The 12981-nt window shown below is 39.5% G+C and overlaps 1 protein-coding gene across 1 annotated transcript; it reads right to left on the bottom strand.

The window, feature by feature from the left end:
- Positions 1-2917: 2917 nt before the first annotated feature.
- On the bottom strand, positions 2918-12543 carry gabarapl2 (GABA(A) receptor-associated protein like 2). The gene is made up of 4 exons (XM_079555619.1): positions 12296-12543; positions 8858-8913; positions 5126-5298; positions 2918-3378 (listed from the first exon to the last, which is right to left on the bottom strand). The coding sequence occupies exons 1-4, from the start codon at positions 12327-12329 to the stop codon at positions 3288-3290; spliced, it is 354 nt and encodes a 117-aa protein (XP_079411745.1). The 5' UTR covers positions 12330-12543; the 3' UTR covers positions 2918-3287.
- Between the last annotated feature and the right edge of the window lie 438 nt (positions 12544-12981).

Below are 12981 nucleotides of genomic sequence, written 5' to 3'. Positions count from 1 at the left end.
ATTTCTGAGAAATAATGACCAAGTTAGAATGTTGGGCTGGAAAGGTTTACATCAAACAACAATGATTTTCGACGCCCAGAAACTAAACTATCTCAGTTTTCCATCAAATTCCTTGATGACGTTTTACTTAAGATTCCTACTGATAAATTTAAAGCATTTTTATCAGGTATTAACCACGTCCAAAATAGAAATAGACGAATGAAAGTTACCAAGTACTCTCAAGACTGACCGTTTCGTTAGCTTGACCACTTTTGACAAAAAGACGTCGTGAAACTAAACTACCTCATGTTTCCAACAAATTCCTGGATAACCTTTTACTTAGGACTCCTGCTGATAAATGTCAGCCATTTTGATCAGGTATTAACCATGCTCTAAAAAGTTATCGTCGAGTGAAAGTTACTAAACCTGACCAGTTTCATTAGCTTTAGCCACTTTGACCACTTTTGACAAAAACAATAGCATTAGCAAAAGCCACACTGCCCCCACACGGACAAAACGGGTACTAACAGTGAAAATTCAAGCTATTTTTGCAATATTTGTTGATATACAGTATTATAAAGACACTTACCACCAGGGAAGGGGTGCAGATTCGGTGCTATGATCGATCAGAGTTCAGCGTTTGTTCGTAAATCTGGAAAAAAAGACATACAAGCACAGGAACAAAGTGTTAGAAAGCGTTTTGAATGTGTCTATGAGAAAGAACTGACATAAACTTGGTGAGAAATGAGGATACAGACCTCTCGTGTAGTCTCTCAGTCGAGCGTCAAAGTGACAATGAAAAATGACGTTCCAGGTGCGGTTTAAATAGTGCGCCCGTTGCCAATGGCAATGACGCCAACGACGTCGAGGCCATGAGTCAATAATAATAATAATAATAATAATAATAATAATAATGATAATAATGATAATAATGATAATAATAATAATAATAATAATAATAATAATAATAATAATAATAATAATAATAATAATAATAATAATAATAATATATTTTTTAAACAAGATGGAGAGCGTCAGTCTTCTTCTGTCATTTAAATAAATAAATACACAATATTCGAATTTTAGACCAATACCAACAGTCCATTCCAGCAACAGCACTGCATAAAATTAAATGCAGAATCAGTTCTGCTCCATTGTTCTAAGAGGTGGTCCCAGGTCTTATGGTACTTTGGAGACTGACTGTGCTCACCAAAGTTGTATGATCTGTTAGCAGATTGTGCCAAGCAACTTTTTAACCTCTTACCACCCGCCAAAACCAAATGCATTCTCTCCTCTTTGCCATTGTCGTCACTTTTTATTTCCCTTATATGTTTTTGTCACTTTTTTATAACTTTTTTGCTGTTCTTTTGTCATTTTTTTGCTGGATTATTGTCACTTTTTTGCTGGATTTTTGTCATTTTTTCTACTGGATTTTTGTCATTTTTTGGCTGGATTTTTGTCTTTGACGTGTTGTGTGAAATCCATGTAGTTAAGAACATTCAGAAACTCGGTTGAAATGGGGTCTAAGAGGTTGTCTATGTGTAGGTTAAAATCACTGGTTAGAATGATCAGATTAAAAGAGCTGTGTAAAATTGATAGAAACTCTGAGAATTCATTAATAAAGAGTGGACATCTTTGGGCGGTCTATAGATAGTGACACATAAAATCGGGGGCTACTAAAAATAATTGCGTGGTGCTTGACACTCAAGTATTAATCAAATAAAATAGGTTTTGTGGCAAGAGTGTTTATGCTTATAGAGGCAGTCCCACCACCCTTTTTTCCATTTCTAGTTGAAAAGGCACTATGCTAGAAATGAGTAAATAAACAAGTAAGTGCCGTTTTTGTCATTGTACAACCATACAACCAAATTGTGTCCTGAGCGCCACCATGTGGGCCAACCTGACCAGCATGTATTTGGAGGTAGTTTTGGTTTTGGTGGCTGGCTGCCTTCAGTGCTCCTCCTCCTTGACAATGTTTCAGAGCATGGTGTCCTGCACTGGTCAGCTCCTCCTCCTCCTTCTTCCTCCTGCATAGCTCCTTATGCTCCATAACAGTCTTTCACCATCTTCTCCTTTGTCCCTTCCTTGTTTCCTGTAGCTCCTCTTGTGATGCCTCCATTGTGCTGCAGGTGTGGGGGCTCTCGGTGCCACTTCAGTGTTTCAGAAGAACAAATGTGTCGGTCTCATATGCCCATAGAATAAGAATAAAGTATATAAACACAAACTACATCTATTTTATGTGTCAAAGTCAAGTTTTTTTTTCTAAATGTGGAAGGAGTAACTATCATTTTTACTCATGTAGAAGTACACATACTTCACTAAAATATTACTCAAGTAGAAGTATAAAATTGTTCTCGCTAGGCTATCAGCTCTCAAGAAACACTCAGAGCGTGAAAAACAGGCAGGAAATGTGCAATCAAGTAATAGTAACTAGAAGTATTACTTGATATATCCTGTGGGTTGTATTCCTCGATCCCTGCACACTAGGAATAATTACTGATGAAAAATGATTCTAATATTAGATACATGGACATGTCCATATATGATCATGTTTGAAGCAGCCAGAGAAAACACTTTCCCCACCACTACTTTAACAAATGCTGAATAATGAATATATTTTTCTACTACAGAGACATGGAGAGGAGCAAAGTGGTTCAACATTCCATAAATGCTTACAAAACGGACAATGCTAAACAGAAAACTAACGTTAGCTTCATGCTACATATCCATAACATTAGCAACGAGTGCCGTTTTTTTGCTTTTACTGAACAATTTACTGTGAATAAACCTGGACCTGATTTTGGGTAGAAAAGAGAGAAAAGTGTGATTCCCAAAAAAAGGTTTTCTCTAGTATGACATGTTGCCGTCTGTTTGATGGACTAATCCCATCCCAAAGAGTTACAAAATATAAAGCCGGAGAAAGAAACACAACTCCACAGGCAGTGTAATATTCATTTTTATTGGTTAGGTCATCCAGCTACCTCAACCTTCAAGTATTAAATTAAAATCCTTTAAATATCGTCTCCAAACCACAACTGAAGCAGAAAAAAAAAAACAACTGAGAAAAAACAAACTTCTAAAAATGCTATATATTTCATACAACGCACAAACTCAAAATCAGTCACTATAGAACAACTGGACTCTATATAACGGTGCAAATAGGGCAAAACGCACTCAGTCTGAAGCTCTCAGGGGTCCATCCAGGCCTGGGGTTTGATCGGGACTCGAGGGGGGAGTGAGTGACCAAGAGAGGGGGGGGGGAGAGGGGGAGGGGAGGACAAAATTGGCATCTTGTCGTTTTGTTTTTTTTAAAATCCAAAAGTGTTTTCTCCGCTGTAAGCCACGTATAAAAAGCCGTCCTCGTCTTTCTCCTTCTCGTACAGCTGCCCCATCGTGATACTGCGGGAGAGACAAGGGAAAGATCGTATTCAGAACCATTTAAGACAAAGGCAACGGTCATTTAGACAGGCCTGGTGCATTCGGGACACCTGTGTGAAATAGAGGTTTATGGAATTACGTTTGGAGACAAGAAGGCACAGGATTTCAGGAAAAGAACATCAGTCCTACGGCCACTCCTTGGTGTTTTAGTCAGTGTTTCAAAGGGTTCAAAGAGATGGTTCAAAGTTTTGTCGTAGCAGTTGCTAATGCTAATGGTGTTTATATCCGCGGAAAAGTGCAGGGAAAGTCCTGTAAAAGCGGAGTGGGACCCAGAATCGCTGTATCACCTGAGACCTGCGATTTTAAGCTACGACTAAAGATTTTCCCTACGACGAGTGATCCTTCATGGCGGCCAAAATCATGCAGTGGACACCCAAGCTTAAGTCTTTTGGACGAAAATGCTTTTTCGCCACATTTTAGTAATTTCTAAATGTGATGTGTCCAGTTTTAGTTGACAAAAACTCATTTTGACATGACAAATCGAGTCTGACAAACACTTTCTGACTGTAACACTTACAAAAACTCACAAACGTCTCGTCACGGTTTTGTCACCAAAGAGCTATTTTCAGCTGATCACCATCAGGGAAAAAGGGCTGCTAACAAACAAATTAACATCACGACTTTTTCTTAATCATTCCGTCTTCCTCCTGCTTCTTCTCTGTTCACATTAACAGACATCTTTCACCCTAAATTTTTGCTCGCCACTGCATTTATCAAAGGTCTTGAAGGCAAATCATTTACAGTAACTCTCTATCTCTAAAAGCCACGTGGGCAACGGGCGCAATAATGTAATATTCATGTGCATTTAAAGACGCCCCGAAGACTGAAGACCAAACCGCAGGAGAAACTCTTACAAGGGAAGACTTTATGTTTGTAAAGGCTTCATACAGCCATGTTAATTCCTCAACAACATATTTTAAAGCACGAATGTTTTCTTCATTTGAATCCACTCCATTTCAACAGAAGAATGATGGAAAACTCTGATAGTAAAGAAATTGGACACAACGGGAACTTATGTGCAGAGACTTGTCTAAAACAGAAAAATATGTATCCGAATGTGCCTTTTTTTCTTTTTTGATGACATTCTCTTGACATTTAAGGCCTTATTTTCAACTTTTATCCACCTACTTTAACTGAGCTGCTCTCCGCAGTGTTTGGCTTATTTAGGAGAGAAAACAAGAAAATATGGAAACAAGCAAGTCTTCAAACCTTCCATTTCAGACTTGCACAATAGCGTTTAAGCTGTTGCCTGTGACGTGTTTCACAAAAGACTTTTGGGAAGAGATTGTGATTTGTCATCTGTGTGGCTTCTTTTATCTGTGCTGATAAATGCGTCTCTGACAGTTCGTCCTGAGCTGACCTCATTCCTCCCTGTTCTCACATATTACCTACACCCGACTTTTTTAGAAGCAACGATGAGAAGTCCAGAACAGTAAGTCCAAGGTTTGGTTTTTACTGTGTCGTTAAACAGAGCAATAAAGGTAAATTATACAGAACACAGAGTTACACAGAAAGACATTTGTCACCGAATGTATGATTGAACCACACTTTTTATATTGTATAACTTCAAGTAAAAGAAAATAAAGACAGAAGGACAGATACTTCATTGATCCCAAAGGGGAAACACAGGTAAAGCAACCCTATCACTGCCTTCCTCTACTTCCATACCTAACGTTTGCAATGTTTTTGGAACTCTCACGGCGAGTACCTGGACTGGGGCACTGTCTTGTCCACGAACAGGAAGATGGCCTTCTCCGACGGCAGCTGGATCCTCTTCCTGATGATCCACATGAACTGAGCCACAGTGATGTCGGAGGGGACCAGGTACTTCCTCTTGTCGATGTCCACGATCTGAGAGCCGCACACCTTCTCCACGATCACCTGCGGCGGAGCCAGGGACAAACCGGGTGAAGAACACAAAACACAAAGAACACACAGCACATTGAATAATTGTGTAGCTCCGCAACTCGCTCAGTCATTACGGTTCCGGTCCAGCTGCCACTTGAGTAAATGGGGAACTGTTGTCAAAGAGAGTTTAATGGTGTGACTTGGCCCGTCCTTGCGCTGCAGCTTGCACTTTCTGTCCCACTCGCTGTTGCTGCATTAGCCCAATGGTTTAAGTTATATGCTCTATGTTTTTCAGGTGGTTTATCCTTCAAACTAGGGGTGGGCAATATTGACAAAAATCTCAATATTTTGGTGGGCTTTCTCGATAAAGATAATGAAGCAACATCGTCATCATTATCTTCATTTCAATTCGTTTGTCGCTCCAAAGGGGGATTGTCTGAATAAACTGCTGCTGAATCTTGTCTTCATTGTATGATTTTCTCGCACATAGAGTAGTGTTTTACTGTCACCACTGCACTAAAACCTGTGAACAGCTGTGTAAAGAAGCAGTCAAGTCAACTCATCTCACCATTGTCCAATTTTAGAGAAACATCATCTTTTTAACTTTAACACGCTACAAATCTACTCTACAAATCCCTCCATGTCTTGGCCCCTCCCCCTTTGGAGGAATTCATGAAACAAAAAGACAGTAATCTTAGAACCAGATCAGCCATTAGAGGGGACTGTGACGTTCCATTCAGACGAACCGTCACCACAAACTGGAATAGTCTTACAATTACTATTCGAGAGTCCTCCACCTTCACAGTATTTAGAAAAGAGTTTAAACCATGGTTAAAAGCTAATCAATCCTGCAAGACCTGATTAATTGTTATAGGCTTTTTGTATTGCAGGGGTGGTAGTACTATATGTCCATGTTTGTCTGTGTTTAAATAATTGTTGTCTTAAATGTATGAGGATTCTGGAAAGTACCTCATGGATAAATCTGGCGCATTTACACAGAGGAACTGTACTGAGTGTTCATTCATGTGCACTGTCCTCAAATAAACAAATAAAGTAAAGCAAACTACAAAACACTTTCTTGACATTGGATTTTTACACAAACTTGTACATTTGCAAATCGTCCAACCATCCAGTTTGATATTCTTCTACAGACATATATATATTGCCTGCCTCTACTTCAAACTCAGCTTTGTCTACCTGCTCATGCTGCAAGTGGAAACCACAAACAAACCTGCTCCTCTTGCTCTAAAAATATTCATAAAAATGTTGAAAGGTTAGCTTTATTCCCCTATTTGATTATTGTCACCTAAGAAAGATAGAGTGGACAATCGGACATGTATCTTGTTAGCATCACAATAAGACTGGAAATGGCTGTACGGGTTGTGGAGATACCTTAGCTTGATAATAACATTATGTGAATTTCCTTTCCTTCAAATTGAGCAGCGAAACAGTCGTCCAGGAGTATTCATTATTGTAGAGGTCATCGACTGAACTGTCTCAGTTAAGACAAAAAGACCTCACTAATATCTTGTGGCTTCTTGGATCAATCTGTGTAATAATATATAAACACAAGGACACACACAAATACTGTATGAACCTATACACAAACAATGCTGTATTAGAGTAATGCCAAGCACTTTATCAACATTTTGCTTCCATTTTGCACTATCAGGCTCAGCTACAGAGAATATACTGCTCATCTTTTTGTGTTATTTATTGCAGTAGTTCCCACAGTGAGGAAGGGGCCCTTTGGGGGGGCACAGCAGGGGGCCCCCGAAAGGTTACCTACACATTCCGCATAATTAGCAGTGGGGTTAGACATGAATTATGTAGGTATTTTTAAAAATACTATATTTATTTCAAGTAAACCCGGCTTCTCTTGACTAAACAGGCTTAATGTTGGATCTGTTTGTAAACGTCCTTATTCATAATTTAGAGTGAATCAGAGTTTGGCAGGGTTTGCCTGTTCCTCATCCCCCCGTGAGTGTGCTTTGTCCTGTGCCACCTCCCACTGTTGCATTATGTGAGAGCGGCAGTCACCCATCCAGCCTCGGAGAAGCGGCATGTTGCAATGCTGTTTTTTTCATTCAAGTAAATTCTGCTGTTTTGAAAATCATCATTTATTTAGAATGATTTTAAAGTAAATCTTGGACTTTAGGAAAAGCTAATAGATTAATCAATTTTATTATTATCTTGATGCACTTTAACAATTTTAAATTCAAATAAAATTATCAAAAATTGATAATCAATATTATCAATGCTCCTAATTCTTTGTTTTTCTGTGATTCACGTGACTAAAACTCGCCACAATATTGGATAATGGCAGTTTGACCATTATCCAATATTGCGGCGAGTTTTAGTCACCTAAGTTGAGATCACAAAGTTAATAACTGCTCATCTATCCTGCCTTTTCTCACTTTCTTAGAGAGACAATCAGAGTTACTACAACCACGGCACACTGTACGAAATGCAGCGACATGTTGAAGCTGTAATTTAGCCTAGAATGCTATTGACGGATTAGCAACTGTGATTAGCTGACAGGTCTAACATAGCGCAATCTAATCTTTCACTGTGTATTGGAAAAAAGGCCATTTGGTTTAATTATGTTTTATTTCAAACTTTTAGAGTTCCTGGGAAGTTGTTTTCTCACAGTACGGCACTGACCATAGAAATAAAAAGAAGAAGCGGAGTTTGCCCCTAACGTATGCGGACAGTTAGCGAGTCGGCTAGTCAGGAGATTTTTCAGCGTTCGTTAGCCTGCTTAAAGGATCTGTATCATGCTATTGTAGCCATTCCAAAGTAAAGTATAGGCAATGGCATTTATATAATATATCGTACCTCTACCACTATGGAGCACTAATTTTTGTGATAAAGTGTTTTCTGGAGGTATTTTTCAAACCCAGAAGACCAAACGCTTGGATTCAGTTAACTCCGCCCCCTCTCTCTGCTCATGCAACTTTAGCAGTAGTAGAAATATAAATACTACAGCAAAAAGTGAAGTTACTTCATGATGCAGTTATAAGAAGTTGACATGCGCAACACAGCTTCATAAATGGCTAACACACACAAGCTAACACACGTTTGATTGACTCACCGCTCTGGTCCATCGCGTGTTCACATTATGGGACTCGCGCTGGTTATAAAAGTTAATCCACTTTGATTCTGGCCAAGGTTCACCAAGCATCAGTGACAGTCACAGACAAACACTATATTGGCTGATAGTCACTGAATTATATAAAGGCCATGAAAAGTTGGTATTGTGGCTGTCTTCCCTGTTCATTTGTACGGGTACGTTCAATTTAAATTGGGTCCGGGATTCGACAGCAAACAAAATGTGCATATTTGTAGGAACAGTCTCAGATAGCTAAAAGCATGTGATTTCTATGGTGCTGACTGTCCTGCGTTACCATGGAGATCAGCTGCGATATGTCAGTCTTAATACACTGATTTCTAACACTAAATATGTGGTGCGTCCCAAATTAGTTTCCTGGGGTTATAACACGGCTAAAAGCTCCAAAAGAATGATTGTGCTGATCAAATGACTAAAATTGTCTCCAAAGTGCATCAGCAGCAGTAAACATGTAATACTCACTGGGACCCGGTCAGGGTATTTGTTGCGGATCTTTGCTGACTCTATGCATCGATGTTCTGGAAGAAACACAAACAAAAACAGATTTTTAAATCACACTCAGTCCTTCTCTCCATGACACTTATTACAGAGAGAGAGAGAGAGGGAGAGGGGTGGATGGACATGGATCGATGCTAAGTGCGGATGGGGCGGTGGATGAGACCTCGGAGAGAGGGCCGAGGCTGTGGAGAAACCATCAGACAGAAGCTAATGCATCACTCACAGCTTCTCTTAGGACTTGCTGTCCAAAATAATAATGTTATCACAATATTCAAGACTGACACCAAACCTTTCTCAATCCCATAACGTGCAGCCCTAATGGTTACAAAATATTTAGATGAATTTTGATGATGTGTCAAACCGTAATGCTGCCCGCCGAGTGCCTTGTTTTACAGAAATCTCCTCAATTATTTTTCCGCTTGATCAAGATTCAAAATTATAGGAAAAAAAAACAAAACGAAGATGTGACAAATGACAATCTTATCACAAAAGCATCAGCTCAAGCCGAAATGAGTGTCACAACATGCTGTGTCATCATCTCCATACCATCTAAAGCAGTGGTTCTCAAACTTCTTTTCACTTCAAGCACCGCCTCTTTGACATAGTAAAAACAAGTAAAAAGACTTAATTTGTCCATGCGTGATTGTCATTTTAAAAGTCTCAAAACGCACACTCCAAAACAGTAGGTGGCGCTGCGCAGATGTTCTGTCAATGCCGTTGAGTCAAATCAAGAAGAAGATTTGTCCCCGCCGGCCCCGTGTTGCCGGTGAATTTGGTCACTATTTTTTCGTTTTTCAAGCTGCAAAGTCATTACTCCTACCAGTTATTTACACTGATTTGTACTTTCTACATTGAATACTGAAGTGTTTTCCAAAGCAAACAGTTTTATTTTCAGACATGTGACCAGCAGTATCCGTATCTTTACTCAACTGATGAAATAAAGTTTAAAGTTTAGCCCGGGTTCAGCTGTTATTTACTGTTGGAAGGGAAGTGGGGCATATTTATGTGAAAACACTTCCTGGAGAGTGTAAGTATGGAAGTGGCTGACTAATATGTAACAAATAATAAACCCTTTAGTAATAGTAGTAGTAGTAGTTCAGTGTTTTCCTTCTTTTGGTAGAGTTAAACCCCAGTTCTTTTAGTTATGTAGTGGAGAACAAAGTGTTGTAATTAGCTTTCAAATGTAGCAGAGTAAAAGCCTTAAGTACAGATCCTCAGAAACTCCACTTAAGTACAGTGCTTGAGTGAATTTCCTTTGTTACTGACCACCTGTGGTTAAACATTTGCCTTCACTGACCCCGCGCCTCCTGTTGGCTCTTTGTTTTTGGGGTTTTTCCGTTGATCTGTGATTGGCCCGAGGACTTAACACCTCCTCCCATGTCAACAAAAGAAGTACAAAAAAACACACAGACAGACAAAGAAATGTTTGTTTACGGCTAAATCTACATAAAGGCTAATCCACGAGGTACTTGGGAAAAAAAGAAGGCCATAATGTGTTTGCGGATTAATTGTTGTTTTTCCAAATCATTAATGAAAGGAGTTTTGGGGGCAAGCGAGTTATAATGCTATTACAACTCAATGCTATTCTTTGCAAAATTTGCCTGTTCCCTAACATGTATTTTGGTCATTGCCTTATGGTGGACTGACAATAGTTTTTGCTTTGTTAAAATACCTGCCTGATAGTCTTTTGATGTGATTTAAAGTTTTAAAAGACACAATATATTTATGCAATTTCTTATTTTTTTTTTAGCTTGAAACAATATCCCAACCCCCCATCAGCGGTAAGCCTCACTTTTGGAGTTTCTGTCCTAAATTAGCCAGAGTATACAAACTTCACAGTAGCAGTAATGGTGGACTACTGCTGGGAGTAGTAGTAGAAGTAGCGGTAGTAGTGATTTTATCTGTTTTCTTGTAATTTTATGCAACTGTGAAGCACTTTGAATTGCGCTCTACAAACTTGCCTTGTAGTAGCAGTAGTGGTAGTAGTAGTAGTAGTAGTAGTGGTGGTAGTAGTAGTAGTAGTAGTAGTGGTAGTAGTAGTAGTGGTAGTAGTAGTAGTGGCAGTAGTAGTATTAGTGGCGGCAGTAGTAGTAGTAGTAGTATTAGTGGTGGTAGTAGTAGTAGTAGTGGTGGCAGTAGTAGTAGTATTAGTGGTGGTGGTAGTAGTAGTAGTAGTAGTGGTGGTAGTAGTAGTAGTGGTGGCAGTAGTAGTAGTAGTAGTATTAGTGGTGGTAGTAGTAGTAGTAGTAGTGGTGGCAGTAGTAGTAGTAGTATTAGTGGTGGTAGTAGTAGTAGTAGTAGTAGTAGTGGTGGTAGTAGTAGTAGTAGTAGTAGTAGTGGTAGTAGTAATAATGGTGGCAGTAGTAGTAGTAGTATTAGTGGTGGTAGTAGTAGTAGTAGTAGTAGTGGTGGTAGTAGTAGTAGTGGTGGCAGTAGTAGTAGTAGTAGTATTAGTGGTGGTAGTAGTAGTAGTGGTGGTAGTAGTAGTAGTAGTAGTAGTGGTGGTAGTAGTAGTAGTAGTAGTGGTGGCAGTAGTAGTAGTAGTAGTAGTAGTAGTAGTAGTAGTGGTGGCAGTAGTAGTACAGATTAACAAGTGAACTAGCTATGTGATTTCCACTAAGTATAAATAGTAAAGTAGAAAAGTAGTGGAAGTCATAGCAGTAGCAGAAGTACTGCAGACCGTTAAACTTTAAGTAGCTATGTTTTTAGCCTAAATCTAGCCTGGATTAGCTTATCCATGCAATGTTGCTGGTCAAGAAACAATCAATTAAACTAGGTCTGGTGTCATGAATTGTTTTCAAGAGGGCAGTAAAATTTAGGTGGAGGCAGCTTCCGGGCCTTCACCAAACAAAACAAGTTTCTATGCTTTGTAGTTACGCCTAGGCCTCATTTTTCTTGACCCAGACTGAAACTGCGAACTCAAGACACCACTATTAGCATCTAGCTGTTGATAATATGAGTTTAATAACGCTGTCATTACGATATAGGCTAACAACCACAGCACAGAGGAGGCTAAGCAGCGTTTTCAGTCAATATCCACTTTTAGGTCGACGCTTAAAGCGAGGACAAAGGGGCTGGATTTCTCGGCAAACTGCACGAAAACGAGAGTTAAATGGCGATTCCGTGAGCCCACGTTGTTATTTTAGTGTTTAGCTAACATCTGGGCTAACTGCGCCCCGTTAAAAAGCGAGATGGGGATATGCACACAAACAAAAAGCTGCGAAGGACGGGCCACGATCGGGAATTTACCGAGGTTTGAGCAAAAATAACAAGGCGTAACGACAAAGTAAGAGATAATAAGACTAGAGTAGGGCTTTAAAATTGATTTACACGCGCTGATGATTTTTTTGATGTCTTTTGATGTCGTATTTAACTAAATATCGACGTCCATCTTCGCCTTACCCAAGGAGTGATCCTCTTTGAACATCCATTTCATGTTTCCCCAGGCTTTTGTCGCTCGATGCAGGTGACTTTTGGACGCGACCAAGCGCTTCGTGGAGATGACGGAGAGTGAAAATCAGCGCTTTGCGAGGTCTTACTGTCGTATTTTGTGGGGATTTCTTCTTGCGAAGGACGGTGAACGATGCCCACAGCGCACAACAACAACAACAGCAGCAGCTGAGAGCTCTGCCTCCGCGATTACCACACCGTTGGACTGTGCCATTTCGCAGCCTAGGGGGTTTCAAGCACACAATTTAGGACAATTGCGGAATATATTTTGTTATGCCTTGAGATTGCAATTTAAGTTGATAAATCGTATAATATATCGTGGATTAATAATTGAAGCAGTGTGTAATTTGCCGCAACGTTTATCGCGAAAGTTGTCGTTTCTAAAGGGAGTCCCCCCCTTCTGCGGCGGAACCAAGTAGTACATAAACATAAACAGAGCTTAGGCCTTGCGCTTATATGGTGTAATAACGTTGCAATTCGCGTGTAACGTACGTGTAATAATGTGCATTTTTTTAAGCTTTTCTTTTTAAAAATAAATAAATGTATCTTTAAAAGACACATAGTACTACATTTAGTACAACATTATACATACAGACATGTAGTATTAACATATTGGTATGTGCGAAGCAGTGAAAGCA

The sequence above is a fragment of the Gobius niger genome (assembly GCF_951799975.1).
Source record: "Gobius niger genome assembly, chromosome: 4".
Taxonomy (NCBI): Eukaryota; Metazoa; Chordata; class Actinopteri; order Gobiiformes; family Gobiidae; genus Gobius; species Gobius niger.
This window is presented reverse-complemented; position numbering and strand designations above follow the sequence as displayed.